General features: G+C 41.8%; 1 protein-coding gene across 1 annotated transcript in view; it reads left to right on the top strand.

The window, feature by feature from the left end:
- Positions 1-12,905, top strand: part of TTLL5 (tubulin tyrosine ligase like 5) — a 273,384-nt gene that overhangs the window by 82,046 nt on the left and 178,433 nt on the right. The window contains exons 9-12 of the mRNA XM_053697018.1: positions 7,950-8,041; positions 8,421-8,483; positions 8,551-8,681; positions 8,761-8,953. Of these exons, the coding sequence (XP_053552993.1) occupies positions 7,950-8,041; positions 8,421-8,483; positions 8,551-8,681; positions 8,761-8,953 (479 nt within the window). The remainder of the gene's footprint in view (positions 1-7,949; positions 8,042-8,420; positions 8,484-8,550; positions 8,682-8,760; positions 8,954-12,905) is intronic.

Below are 12,905 nucleotides of genomic sequence, written 5' to 3'. Positions count from 1 at the left end.
TGCTAATCATTTTATTTGTGATGCTATTTTTGATATTATCAAAATTGATGTTCGATCCATGCCTTTAGCTATTTTAGCTAGAAGAGCTTTGTGGCTTAAATCCTGGAATGCTGATATGACATCTATATCTAGATTACTATCTCTTTCTTTTCAACTGTTACTGGGGGAAAGGGAGTTTTTCTGTCTCAGGATAAAAAACCTAAGGGTAAATCTAAGGCTTCTAACCGTTTTCGTTCCTTTTGTCAGAATAAGGAACAAAAACTCAATCCTTCCCCCAAGGAATCTGCCTCCAATTGGAAGCCTTCCTCAAATTGGAATAAATCCAAGCCTTTTAGGAAACCAAAGTCAGCCCCTAAGTCCGCATGAAGGTGTGGCCCTCATTCCAGCTCAGCTGGTAGGGGGCAGATTAAGGTTTTTCAAGGATATTTGGATAAAATCTGTTCAAAATCAATGGATTCAGAGCATTGTCTCTCAAGGGTATCGAATAGGATTCAGAGTAAGACCTGTGAGAAGATTTTTTCTCTCACGTATCCCAGTAAATCCAGTAAAAGCTCAGGCTTTCCTGAAGTGTGTTTCAGACCTGGAGTCTTCAGGGGTAATCATGCCAGTTCCTCTTCTGGAACAAGGTTTGGGGTTTTATTCAAATCTATTCATTGTCCCAAAGAAGGAAAATTTATTCAGACCAGTTCTGGATCTGCAAATTTTGAATCGTTATGTAAGAGTACCAACTTTCAAGATGGTGACTATAAGGACTATTCTGCCTTTTGTTCAGCAAGGACATTATATGTCCACAATAGACTTGCAGGATGCATACCTTCATATTCCGATTCATCCAGAACATTATCAATTTCTGAGATTCTCTTTTCTAGACAAGCATTACCAATTTGTTGCTCTTCCATTTGGCCTAGCAACAGCTCCAAGAATCTTTTCAAAGGTTCTGGGTGCCCTACTCTCTGTAATCAGAGAACAGGGTATTGCGATGTTTCCTTATTTGGACGATATCTTGGTACTAGCTCAGACTTTACGTTCTGCAGAATCTCACACGAATCAACTAGTATTGTTTTTTCTGAAACATGGTTGGAGGATCAATTTACCAAAGAGTTTCTTAATTCCTCAGACAAGGGTCACCTTTTTAGGCTTCCAGATAGATTCAGTGTCCATGACTCTGTCTCTAACAGACAAGAGACGTTTAAAATTGGTTGCAGCCTGCCGGCACCTTCAGTCTCAGTCATCACCTTCAGTGGCTATGTGCATGGAAGTTTTTAGGTCTCATGACTGCAGCATCGGACGCGATCCCCTTTGCTCGTTTTCACATGAGACCTCTTCAGCTTTGTATGCTGAATCAATGGTGCAGGGATTATACAAAGATATCACAATTAATATCCTTAAATCCCAATGTACGACACTCTCTGACATGGTGGATAGATCACCATTGTTTAGTTAAAGGGGCTTCTTTTGTTCGGCCAACCTGGACTGTGATCACAACAGATGCAAGTCTCTCAGGTTGGGGAGCTGTTTGGGGATCTCTGACAGCTTAAGGGGTTTGGAAATCTCAAGAGGCGAGATTACCAATAAATATTTTAGAACTCTGTGCAATTCTCAGAGCTCTTCAGTTTTGGCCTTTGTTAAAGAGAGAACCGTTCTTTTGTTTTCAGACAGACAATATCACAACTGTGGCTTATGTCAATCATCAGGGTGGGACTCACAGTCCCCAAGCTATGAAAGAAGTATCTCGAATACTTGTTTGGGCGGAGTCCAGCTCCTGTCTAATCTTTGCGGTGCATATCCCAGGTGTAGACAATTGGGAAGTGGATTATCTCAGCCGCCAGACTTTACATCCAGGGGAGTGGTCTCTCCATCCAGATGTGTTTTCTCAGATTGTTCAGATGTGGGGTATTCCAGAGATAGATCTCATGGCCTCTCATCTAAACAAGAAACTTCCCAGATACCTCTCCAGGTCCAGGGATGTTCAGGCGGAAGCAGTGGATGCGCTGACACTTCCTTGGTGTTATCATCCTGCTTACATCTTCCCGCCTCTAGTTCTCCTTCCAAGAGTGATTTCCAAAATCATCATGGAACAATCATTTGTGTTGCTGGTGGCACCAGCATGGCCACACAGGTTTTGGTATGCGGATCTGGTTCGGATGTCCAGTTGCCCGCCTTGGCCACTTCCGTTACGGCCAGACCTACTATCTCAAGGTCCGTTTTTTCCATCAGGATCTCAAATCATTAAATTTGAAGGTATGGAGATTGAACGCTTAGTGCTTAGTCATAGAGGTTTCTCTGACTCAGTGATTAATACTATATTACAAGCTCGTAAATCTGTCTCTAGAAAGATTTATTATAGAGTTTGGAAGACTTACATTTCATGGTGTTCTTCTCATAAATTTTCTTGGCATTCTTTTTAAGAATTCCTAGAATTTTACAGTTTCTTCAGGATGGTTTAGATAAGGGTTTGTCTGCAAGTTCCTTGAAAGGACAAATCTCCGCTCTTTCTGTTTTATTTCACAGAAAGATTGCTATACTTCCTGATATACACTGTTTTGTATAGGCTTTAGTTCGTATTAAGCCTGTCATTAAATCAATTTCTCCTCCTTGGAGTCTTAATTTGGTTCTGAAGGCTTTACAGGCTCCTCCATTTGAGCCTATGCATTCTTTGGGCATTAAACTACTTTCTTGGAAAGTGTTGTTCCTTTTGGCCATCTCTTCTGCTAGAAGAGTTTCTGAGCTATCTGCTCTTTCTTGTGAATCTCCTTTTCTGATTTTTCATCAGGATAAGGCGGTTTTGCGGACTTCATTTGAATTTTTACCTAAGGTTGTGAATTCTAACAACATTAGTAGAGAAATTGTTGTCCCTTGCTTGTGTCCTAATCCTAAGAATCCTTTGGAAAGATCCTTACTTTCTTTGGATGTGGTGAGAGCTTTGAAATATTATGTTGAAGCTACTGAGATTTCAGGAAGACTTCTAGTCTATTTGTTATATTTTCTGGTCCTAGGAAAGGTCAGAAGGCCTCTGCTATTTCCTTGGCCTCTTGGTTAAAGCTTTTGATTCATGAAGCTTATTTGGAGTTGGGTCAAGCCCCGCCTCAGAGAATTACAGCTCATTCTACTAGATCAGTCTCCACTTCGTGGGCTTTTAAGAATGAAGCTTCAGTTGATCAGATTTGCAAAGCAGCAACTTGGTCCTCTTTGCATACATTTACTAAGTTCTACCGTTTTGATGTATTTGCTTCTTCGGAAGCAGTTTTTGGTAGAAAAGTTCTTCAGGCAGCTGTTTCAGTTTGATTCTTCTGCTTTTGATTTAAGTTTTTTTCTTTCAAAATGAAAATAAACTTATTTTTTTGGGTTGTGGATTAATTTTTTCAGCGGAATATGGCTATTTTTATTTTTATTCCCTCCCTCTCTAGTGACTCTTGAGTGGAGATCCACATCTTGGGTATTGATATCCCATATGTCACTAGCTCATGGACTCTTGCCAATTACATGAAAGAAAACATAATTTATGTAATAACTTACCTGATAAATTCATTTCTTTCATATTGGCAAGAGTCTATGAGGCCCACCCTTTTTATGGTGCTTATGATTTTTTGTATATAGCACAATTATTTCCAAATTTCCTTTGTTGATGCTTTCTACTCCTTTCTTTATCACCCTACTGTTTGGCTATTATTTAAACTGAATTGTGGGTTTGGTGAGGGGTGTATTTATAGGCATTTTGAGGTTTGGGAAACTTTGCCCCTCCTGGTAGGATTGTATATCCCATATGTCACTAGCTCATGGACTCTTGCCAATTACATGAAAGACATGAATTTATCAGGTAAGTTCTTACATAAATTGTTTTTTACTCGTAGCTCCTTGTGTGTTAAGTCTTGGTCTGCAGACATGGTTTCCAAATCTAGACTTCTTTCTTTACCTTTTAAAGGGAAGACTTTATTTGATCCAGGTCTGGATGCCATTATTTTCACTGTCACGGGTGGAAAGGGGACTTTTCCTCAAGATAAAAAGGCAAGATAAAAAGGTCGCCAATCGTCCAATTTTCATTCCTTTCACAATTTCAAGGGACAGAATTCCTCATCTTCCTCCAAGCCTGAATAGACCAAGACTTCCTGGAGACCTAACCAACCTTAGAATAAGGGCAAGCAGTCCAAGAAGTCTACTTCTGAGAACAAATCAGCATGAAGGATCCGTCCCCGATCCGAGATCGGATCGGGTAAGGGGCAGACTTTCTCTATTTCAGGAGGCTTGGATTTGCGATGTTCCAGATCCTTGGGCGGTGGAGGTGGTCTCTCAGGGATAGAAGATAGGTTTCAAATCTTGGCCTGTCAGGGTTTTTTCCCTGTTTTGCTTGCCATGTGCTGCTGGCAGCCATTTTACTCACCTCTTTTGCTGACTCTGGTGCATACTGTGTGATGCTGCTAATTTCCTGCACTTCCTTTTATGGCCAGACTGGTGTACATCATCCGTGTGAGACAGGATGCAGTCTCAGAATTGTGATGTCATCACTTATTATTTAAAGGGCCTCTGTTCAGTATGCTTTGCCCTTGCGTTGTCTCAGACCTGTTTGTGAGAGCTCCTGTGTATAACCTGGCTGTCTGATATCCCTCCTGGTTCCTGATCCCTGGCTTGTTCCTGACTCTGCTGTCCTCCTTGTTCCTGATTCCGGCTCGTCTGACTACTCGCTTTGGCTCCTGACTCGGCTCGTCTGACTACCAGCTCTGGTTTTGATTCCTGCCTTATTTGACTTGTGGACATTTTATTATTTTTTGCTATTAATAAAGGTGTGATTATTTTTGCACTTCTCATCTCAGTCTGATTCCTAGCACCGTGACATGTCCTCCGAGAGGCAGATTTCTCCTGTCAAGGTTATTCGCAAACTAGGAAAAAAGAGAGGCATTCTTAAATTGTGTCAGGGATTTCTCCTCTCTAGAAGTGATCGTTCCAGTTCCTCTAGCCGAACAAGGCAGAGGATTTTATTCCAATCTTTTTGTAGTTCCCAAGAAAGAGGGAACATTTCACCCTATTTTGGACCTGAAGTGCCTCAACATATTTCTCAAGGTCCCGTCCTTCAAAATTGAAAATATTCGTTCCATTCTCCCTTTAATTCAGGAGGGTCCATTCATGACCACCATAGATTTGAAGGAAGCTTCGGTTTGCCTTTCTGGACAAACATTTTCAGTTTGTACTCCTTCTTTTCGATCTAGCCACAGCTCCCCGAATCTTTACGAAGGTTCTAGGGGCTCTTTTGGCGGTGGCCAGGTCTCAAGGAATTGCGGCAGCCCCATACCTGGAAGATATCTTGGTTCAGGCGCCATCTTTTCATTTAGCAAGATCCCATACAGATTCTCTGTTCACTCTCCGCTCTCACAGATGGATGGTGAATCTGAACAAGAGTTCCCTGATTCCAAATACCATGGTCTGTTTCTTTTGGGGACAATCATAGACTCAATCTCGATGAAGATTTTCTTAACAGATGTGAGATAGTCCAAACCCTCAGGTGGGGAGTTCCGGAGTTGGACCTGATGGCGTCTCGTCTCCATACCAAACTTCCCAGATACGGGTCCAGATCAAAGGACCCGCAAGAAGTTCTGGTGGACGCTCTAGTGATTCCATGGGATTTCTGACTGATTTACCTGTTTTCTCCGTTTGCCCTCTGTCCTCGGGTGATAGCCCGTATCAAACAGGAGCAGGCTTCTGTGATTCTAATTGCTCCAGCTTGGCCGCACAGAATTTGGTTTGCGGACCTGGTGAAAATGTCGTCCTCCCCTCTGTGGAGATTACCGCTGAGGAAGGGCCTTCTACTTCAGAGTCCTTTTCTTCATCCAAATCTAGATTCTCTGAAGCTGACTACATGACGTTTGCATGCCTAGTCTTGTCTAGATGAGGTTTTTCAGAAAGGGTCATTAACACTTTGGTCCAGGCTCATAAGCCTGTAACTCGTAAGATATATCATAAGGTTTGGCGCACCTACTTATCGTGGTGCGAGTCTCTGAGTATTCCTTGGCGTAAAGCGAGAGTTCCCCATTTTCTGTCCTCTCTCCAGGAGGGTCTGGAGAAGGGTTTGTCAGTAAGTTCTCTGAAGGGTCAGATCTCTGCCCTTTCGGTTTTATTGCTAAAACGTCTGGCGGACTTACTGGACGTTCAGTCTTTTTTTTTGTTCAGGCTCTGGTTAAACCTGTTGCTCCTCCCTGGAGCCTTAATCTGGTTCTTCGTGTTTTGCAGCAGGCTCCGTTTGAGCCTATGCATTCTGTTGATATTAAATTGTTGTCTTGGAAAGATTTGTTTTTGTTGGCTATTTCTTCTGCTTGTAGGGTTTCAGAACTTTTGCTCTACAGTGTGATCACCCTTATCTTATTTTCCATGCTGATAAGGTGGTCCTTCGTACCAAATTGGGATTTCTTCCTAAGTTGGTTTTAGACCGTAATATCAATCATGAAATTGTCGTCCCTTCCTTTTTTCCAAATCCTTCTTCTCAGAAAAGAACGTCTGTTACACAATCTAGATGTGGTTTGTGCTTTAAAATTTTACCTCCAAGCTACTAATGATTTTCGGCAATCTTCAGCCCTTTTTGTGTTTTTTGCTGGCAAACATAAGGGCCAAAAGGCCACATTATCTACTCTTTCTTTTTGGTTGAGGAGTGTCATTCGGTTGGCTTATGAGACAGCTGGACAACATCCTTCTGAGAGGATAACGGCTCATTCAACTTGCGTTGTTTTTTCTTCCTGGACCTTTAAGAACGAGGCTTCTGTGGAGCAAATTTTCAAGGTGGCCACTTGGTCCTCGTTACATACCTTTTCAAAATGTTTCAAATTCAATGTTTTTGCCTCAGCTGAGGCTTCTTTTGGGAGAAAGGTTCTTTAAAGGGACACTGAACTCAAATTTTTTCTTTCGTGATTCAGATAGAGCATGCCATTTTAAGCAACTTTCTAATTTACTCCTATTATCAATTTTTCTTCGTTCACTTGCTATCTTTATTTGAAAAAGAAGGCATTTAAGCTTCTTTTTTGGTTCAGGACTCTGGACAGCACTTTTTTATTGGTGGATGAATTTATCCACCAATCAGCAAGAATAACCCAGGTTATTCACCAAAAATGGGCCGGCATCTAAACTTACATTCTTGCATTTCAAATAAAGATACCAAGAGAATGAAGGAAATTTGATAATAGGAGTAAATTAGAAAGTTGCTTAAAATTGCATGCTCTGTCTGAATCACGAAAGAAAAATTTTGGGTTCAGTGCCCCTTTTAGCAGTGGTGCCCTCAGTTTAGGTCCACATGTCTTGTTTCTCCCTCCCTTTCCATTCTGGCTTGGGTATTGGTTCCCACTAGTAATTGAATGAAATCGTGGACTCCCCATGCCATTGGAAAGAAAACAAAATTAATGCTTACCTGATAAATTATTTTCTTTCCTAGCATGGAGAGTCCACGACCCGCCCTTGTCTAATTTACCAAGATGGCTTATTATTTACACCTGTATGTCATTATGTATACCTGTATCTCATTACATACACCTGTGTCTCATTACGTATACCTGTATCTCATAATGTATACCTGTGTTTCATTACATACACCTGTGTCTCATTACATACACCTGTGTCTCATTACATACACCTGTGTCTCATTACATACACCTGTGTCTCATTACATACACCTGTATCTTATAACATACACCTGTGTCTCATTACATACACCTGTGTCTCATTACATACACCTGTGTCTCATAACATACACCTGTGTCTCATAACATACACCTGTGTCTCATTACATACACCTGTGTCTCATTACATACACCTGTGTCTCGTTATGTATACCTGTGTCTCGCTGCGCATACCTGTGTCTCGCTGACCAAACCTGTGTCTCGCTGCCCATACCTGTGTCTTGTTATGTATACCCGTGTCTCGCTGCGCATACCCGTGTCTCATTACATATACCTGCACTCTTTCTTCCTTTGCAGATGAAGGTGCTGCATCGGATCCAGGATGAGGCTGAGAGGAGAGGGGGTTTTGTTCGCATCTTTCCCCGCAAGGACACTTGGCAGCTGTATGGGTTGGTGTGACATGTAGTTGTACATATGTTCTGGGTTCCTTTGGTCTGCTGGATAGAGCCTTTACTGCTCCTGCCTGGTCATTGTCACGTGTTCTCAGCGAGACTGACACTGAATGTGTCTTGCTCCATGCCCTATTGCGCATTATTCCACCCTTGCAAATATCACACAAGTAACACATTGCATCACTTATTTTTTCTCAGTTTTGGGGGCATCTATCTGGCATTGGAGTCAATCACTGGGGATTTTGGAGGGTGCAAAGCTTTGATTTATGTTGACAGGAAGAATTATGTATAAACTTGCATCCGTTATTTGCTTTGCCTTCATATAGACAGATACAGCCATATTTTGATATATTTTTTTTTTTATTATTATTTTCAGATCTTTTCTGGAATATAAAACGTCCCTGAATTGTATGTTGGCAAAACATCTCTTCTTGGACAGGTAAGTGTTTGTCATCAACGTTGGCCCCATATCTAATGACATTACTACAGCGTCCCTTTCCCCACAGGCCACAGATGACCGGGAGCTGTGAAAGACTTTATGAGGACCTCACCAAGCCGAATGTGGCACAGTATGAGCGAAAGCTTGTGTCCTTGCATGTGCGCAGGTCTAGGCAGCGCAAGTTAGCGAGCAAGACAGGTAAAGAGCTGGTCTGCACTTCCCACCTCTGACCTCTTGCTTGCGAGTGTTCAAATAACATGCCGTCCTCCTCTCACAGCCACAGGTTCCCCCTATGACAAAGAGTGTAAGCAGAAGGACAACGGCGAAGAGGAGGAAGAGGAGATGGCAAAGGACGATGAGCCTGATGTGGTGCCAGAGCCACTTACACCAGCAACAGACTGTTCTACAGATGCTGTTTTCAAGCCTTCCCATAATCTGCTGGCAGCCTTACAGAAGGATGCTAACTTGAGGTACGCACAGGATTCTGCCGTGTGATTGTGTGTGAGCCGTGTGATTGTGTGTGAGCCGTGTGATTGTGTGTGAGCCGTGTGATTGTGTGTGAGTTGTGTGATTGTGTGTGAGTTGTGTGATTGTGTGTGAGTTGTGTGATTGTGTGTGAGTTGTGTGTAAACCGTGTGATTGTGTGTGAGCCGTTTGATTGTGTGTGAGCCGTGTGATTGTGTGTGAGCCATGTGATTGTGTGTGAGCCGTGTGAGTTGTTTGTAAACCGTGTGATTGTGTGTGAGCCATGTGAGTTGTGTGTGAGCCGAGTTGTGTGTGTGAACCGTGTGAGTTGTGTGATGTTGTGTGAGCCGTGTGATGTTGTGTGAGCCGTGTGATGTTGTGTGAGCCGTGTGATGTTGTGTGAGCAGCTGTGTGCTGACGGATTGTGTAACGTTGTGTGTTTCTCTTGTAAGGTGTATCCAGTCCACGGATCATCCATTACTTGTGGGATATTCTCATTCCCAACAGGAAGTTGCAAGAGGACACCCACAGCAGAGCTGTAATATAGCTCCTCCCCTAACTGTCATAGCCAGTCATTCTCTTGCAAGTCTCAACAAGCTAGGATGTTGTAGGAGAGAGTGGTTAAATATAGTTAGTTTATTTTCTTCAATCAAAAGTTTGTTATTTTTAAATAGTACCGGAGTTGTGCTATTTTATCTCAGGCAGTAAATAGAAGAAGAATCTGCCTGAGGTTTCTATGATCTTAGCAGGTTGTAACTAAGATCCATTGCTATTCTCACATATGTCTGAGGGGATTACACAGATGAGGTAACTTCAGCGAGAGAATGGCGTGCAGTTTATTCTGCTATCAGGTATGTGCAGTTATATTTTTTTCTAGAGATGGAAAACACTAGAAAATGCTGCTGATACCGGATTAATGTAAGTTAAGCCTGAATACAGTGATTTAATAACGACTGGTATCATGCTTACTCCCAGGGGTAATACCCTTATGATATTGCAATATAAACGTTTGCTGGCATGTTTAATCGTTTTTATATATGCATTGGTGATAAAACTTTATTGGGGCCTAGTTTTTTCCACATGGCTGGCTTAAATTTTGACTAGAAACAGTTTTACTGAGGCTTTCCACTGTTATAGTATAAAAGTTACAGTTGGTGCAGTTAAAATTACAAACTGTGACATCCAGCTTCCCTCAGGAGTCCCCTGTATGCTATAGGACATCTCTAAAGGGCTCAAAGGCTTTCCAAAGTCGTTTATTGGGGAAGGTAGGACCACAGCTTGCTGTGGCAGTTGGTTGTGACTGTTAAAAAACGTCTATTTCTCCTGTTAAGTGTAGTCAGTCCACGGGTCATCCATTACTTATGGGATATTAACTCCTCCCTAACAGGAAGTGCAAGAGGATCACCCAAGCAGAGCTGCTATATAGCTCCTCCCCTCTACGTCATACCCAGTCATTCTCTTGCACCTAACTAATAGATAGGATGTGTGAGAGGACTGTGGTTGTTAAACTTAGTTTTTATTTCTTCAATCAAAAGTTTGTTATTTTAAACGGCACCGGAGTGTGTTGTTTTTTCTCAGGCAGCATTAGAAGAAGAATCTGCCTGAGTTTGTGTATGATCTTAGTGGACGTAACTAAGATCCATTTGCTGTTCTCTGCCATTCTGAGGAGCGAGGTAACTTCAGAACAGGGGACAGCGGGCAGGTTCACCTGCAAGGAGGTATGTTGCAGTATATTATTTTCTAAGGAATGGAATTGACTGAGAAAATACTGCTAATACCAATGTAATGTAAGTACAGCCTTAAATGCAGTAGTAGCAACTGGTATCAGGCTGATATGTATATATGTTTACACTTAAGTATTTCTGGGGAATGGCACTTCACTGGGAAAATACTGTATACATATAACTTTTAGCCTAAATCTGCAGTGTGAGCGGCTAGCAGCAGGCTTTTTAATAACATTTCATAAATTATATTTAAACGTTTACTGGCATGTTAATCGTTTATTTATCTGAGGTACTTGGTGAAAAATTGTTTTGGGCGTTATTTTCCACATGGCTGTCGTTTGTTTTGAATTAAAACAGTTTACTGAGCTTCCCTCACTGTTGTATTACGAGTGGGAGGGGCCTATTTTGGCGCTTTTATTGCGCAGTAGAAATTCAGTCACAGTCTGCCTTTTTCTCCCTGCATGATCCAGGACGTCTCTACAGAGCTCAGGGGTCTCCAAAACTAGTTTTGAGGGAGGTAATCACTCACAGCAGACCTGTGAGATTGTGCTTTGACTGTGATAAAAACGCTTATTTCTTCTGTTATGTGTGATCAGTCCACGGGTCATCATTACTTCTGGGATATAACTCCTCCCCAACAGGAAATGCAAGAGGATTCACCCAGCAGAGCTGCATATAGCTCCTCCCCTCTACGTCACTCCCAGTCATTCTCTTGCACCCAACGACTAGATAGGATGTGTAAGAGGACTATGGTGATTATTCTTAGTTTTTATGACTTCAATCAAAAGTTTGTTATTTTACAATGGCACCGGAGTGTGTTATTGCCTCTCTGGCAGAGTTTGAAGAAGAATCTACCAGAGTTTTACTATGATTTTAGCCGGAGTCGTTAAGATCATATTGCTGTTCTCGGCCGTCTGAGGAGAGGTAAAGCTTCAGATCAGGGGACAGCGGGCAGATGAATCTGCATAGAGGTATGTAGCAGTTTTTATTTTCTGACAATGGAATTGATGAGAAAATCCTGCCATACCGATAATATGTCATGTATGTATACTTTACTCACTGGAATTACTCTGTAAAAAGTACATTAAACCTTTAATAGGTATTAATTATGTTAAACGTTTTTGCTGGAATGTAGATTCGTTTGCATTTACTGAGGTACTGAGTGAATATATGTTTGGGCACTATTTTTCCACTTGGCAGTTGCTTATTCTAATTGTGACAGTTTCGTTTCTCTCTCACTGCTGTGTGTGAGGGGGAGGGGCCGTTTTTTGGCGCTCTTTGCTACGCATCAAAAATTTCCAGTCAGTTACTCATTGTATTTCCTGCATGTTCCGGTTCATCTCTACAGAACTCAGGGGTCTTCAAAACTTCTTTTGAGGGAGGTAGATTCTCTCAGCAGAGCTGTGAGACTTATATATTGACTGTGATAAAAAAAAACGTTACTCAGTAATTTTTTTTTGCTTTCAGATTTAATTGATTTTGCTTTGCTAATGGGAACAGACCTTTGCTAAATTGTGTTGTTTACAAGGATTGATGCTATAACTGTTTTTCAGTTCGTTATTTCAACTGTCATTTAATCGTTTAGTGCTTCTTTGAGGCACAGTACGTTTTTTGTTAAATAAGACTGTAGCCAAGTTGCAAGTTTAATTGCGAGTGTGTTAAACATGTCTGATTCAGAGGAAGATACCTGTGTCATTTGTTCCAATGCCAAGGTGGAGCCCAATAGAAATTTATGTACTAACTGTATTGATGCTACTTTAAATAAAAGCCAATCTGTACAAATTGAACAAATTTCACCAAACAGCGAGGGGAGAGTTATGCCGACTAACTCACCTCACGTGTCAGTACCTGCATCTCCCGCCCGGGAGGTGCGTGATATTGTTGCGCCCAGTACATCTGGGCGGCCATTACAGATAACAATACAAGATATGGCTACTGTTATGACTGAAGTTTTGGCTAAATTACCAGAACTAAGAGGCAAGCGTGATCACTCTGGGGTGAGAACAGAGTGCGCTGATAATACTAGGGCCATGTCTGATACTGCGTCACAGCTTGCAGAGCATGAGGACGGAGAGCTTCATTCTGTGGGTGACGGTTCTGATCCAAACAGATTGGATTCAGATATTTCAAATTTTAAATTTAAACTGGAGAACCTCCGGGTATTACTAGGGGAGGTTTTAGCGGCTCTGAATGATTGTAACACAGTTGCAATACCAGAGAAAATGTGTAGGTT

Source organism: Bombina bombina, chromosome 1, assembly GCF_027579735.1.
Source record: "Bombina bombina isolate aBomBom1 chromosome 1, aBomBom1.pri, whole genome shotgun sequence".
NCBI lineage: Eukaryota > Metazoa > Chordata > Amphibia > Anura > Bombinatoridae > Bombina > Bombina bombina.
The sequence above is the reverse complement of the archived record's forward strand: the minus strand, read 5'-3'. Positions and strand labels throughout refer to the sequence as shown.